Source organism: Trichinella spiralis, assembly GCF_000181795.1.
Source record: "Trichinella spiralis strain ISS 195 chromosome Unknown Scfld5123, whole genome shotgun sequence".
Classification (NCBI taxonomy): domain Eukaryota; kingdom Metazoa; phylum Nematoda; class Enoplea; order Trichinellida; family Trichinellidae; genus Trichinella; species Trichinella spiralis.
This window is the reverse complement of record NW_003532062.1, coordinates 2,771-5,222: the sequence shown is the minus strand read 5'-3', so window position 1 is coordinate 5,222 and position 2,452 is coordinate 2,771. Positions and strand designations below refer to the sequence as shown.

Genomic DNA, 2,452 nt, shown 5'->3' with positions numbered 1-2,452 from the left:
CAAATACTTTATCATGGTCAGAGCGGTAAACACGCGTGCATGAAAGATACATGAGGCAGTCAGCACTCATGTAATGTCAGACATTTCAATTTGAAATCGAGGGCAATATATAATATCGAGTTCGTGAGATGTAGCAAAATTATATCATCATGCTCAGTCACAAGGATCCATATTAAGTACACATCTTAATCATATTGTTTTTTTAACCTACGATTGATGTTTGGAGGAAGGTATGTTGTCAATAAATCGGGGTTGAAAACTACATGCCACAGACAATCATGTCAAAAAACAGGGGAGTATGATCAATTTCTCAGAAACATATATTATCGGACAGGTGAAAATTTTGGGACATAATGGTATCATAGTAAATTAATATTAATTAATTTTAAAGCCTTTTAATGAATATAAAAAGAATCATCTTTGGGTAAAAGCAACAGCCAGTTAAGTTTATGAAAATATTTTCAAAAGGAGTGTCACATACGACAAACGCACGATTTGTTGGATCGAGCAAATTCATAGATTCAAAGTTATCCTATAAGAAAACACATTTTCCAATAAATTCCTCTCTTTAATAATCTCCCACATTCTCCGCACTAGTTCTGAACGACGCATCTGAAAAAATTTCAAATTCTAGAGTACCAGAAAAACATTTTACTGTACAATAAATTTAATTTACAGCTAATTAATGAACCAATTTACATAGTCATATGTAGTGACAAAGCAACAAATATAATACTACCCACATACTAATGCTGATTTTTTAAATACACTGAAATGATAAATGAATGTTATCAGTAGAACCCGGATTTTTAGGCACTAAAATCTCTGAAATAGGCAGGCAAAAAGGCAAAATAAAATTACAAAAAAAGCAAAAAAAGGGCATTTATTTTAAAAAAAGGCAAATATTTGTATTGCCTAAATATGGTGGAAATGGTACATATATTGTATTAAATGGGTTGTCATGTCTAGTTGCACATAATTACAAGCATTTCATTCAAGTTAACTGGTGTTAAGCTATGTCGTCTGTCCGAAAAAATATACTTTAACTGCAAAAAACTTCATTCTACCTCAGCTAAGGTCACTGGTGCATATTTGAAGCAAACCGCAGACTCAATCAATATTCATACCAATAAGTTGTGCATTGGATTTTCCTTTGAAGACTTCTGCTATGCTTTGTATTTCTCTAAGATCTTTGTTAGCTGAAATCAGTTTATCGCATTTTCTTTGTACATATCTTCACCTACTTTGCCTGGAATTTTTTGAATATCATCATCCATTACTTTGTCGAAAACTTGCAACTAATCCACTAGTGTTTCGCTACGTTTCTCAAGAAGTAGAAATTTTGAATGACTGATGGATGGCAACGTTAGCTCAGTCCATCGCTTTTTATTTACATATTTTTTAGTGATTTTAGCTTTTTATTTACTCTTTGTAACAAACAGAAATCGTGGGAACCCCCTGTTTAGGTTTGTCCAGAAAGAAAACAATAGCAGCTACCGCCAGCGCCACCTAGCGACAGTAGCATGGCGGCAACCCACCCCAAACAGTTTTTTTCCATCACAACTCTAGCCTGGGTATTGTGTTCTCACCAACGTGTAATATATCTTTATTCAGGAAATATAAAATACACACGCGATTCTCACAACATACACACAGAGACTAACTAAACTTCCTCCTTTTCTGAACTGTATACTACATAATCTGATCTAACTTGTTTCTGGAACTCGTTCTCTAGTAGATTTCTTCGTGATACATAATACTGGGCAAAGTTCAATTTTGCATTGAATTATAAAAAAAGCTATGTCATGGAAAAATTATCAAAAATGACATAAAAAGGCAATATCATGGAAAAATCATCAAAAAAAGCAGAAAAAGGCATTTATGGCAAAATCCGGGGTCTAGTTATCAGCAATTATAATTATTTAATAGTTACCAGTATTTATTACGAATGAAATTAAATTTCATACTTCAAACAAAATTATTATCTCATGTAATGTCACGTTTATTATAAATAAACCGTTTTAATTTTTCAAAAATGATTATAAAAGTTCAAACTGCAAAAATGCTAAAACATTTTATAACAACCTCTTTTGGTACAATTAATACTAAAGTTTCAACTGCGTGCATAACCTGCATCTGCGTGAAGAATGTTAAAGCTTAAAAATTAGAAAATTTATAACACATCGTCATTTTTAGTGACTTCCGTTTTGCATTAACTAAACTGAGAAGCTTAAATTTACACTTTAGAGAACAAATCAAGTGCTTATGTCATAAAAAAGTATTTAAAATAAATGACGTACCAAGTATTTTTTTAAATGTTAAATTCAATCCAACTTACTCTATTTCTTAAAATCGTAAAATTCTATTCATTTAAAAATAAGTTGTAAATAAATGAAAATAAAAAACCCACTTGAAAAAGATATATCACTAAAAAATATATATATTTCACATC

The 2,452-nt window shown here is 31.2% G+C and overlaps 1 protein-coding gene across 1 annotated transcript; it reads right to left on the bottom strand.

Moving 5' to 3' along the window:
- Positions 1-2,039: 2,039 nt before the first annotated feature.
- On the bottom strand, positions 2,040-2,156 carry Tsp_12545 (conserved hypothetical protein; the record flags this gene model as incomplete). Its single annotated transcript, XM_003366955.1, has 2 exons — positions 2,040-2,054; positions 2,086-2,156. Coding segments are annotated over 2 exons (86 nt in total), but the record flags the coding sequence as incomplete, so codon positions are not given.
- Between the last annotated feature and the right edge of the window lie 296 nt (positions 2,157-2,452).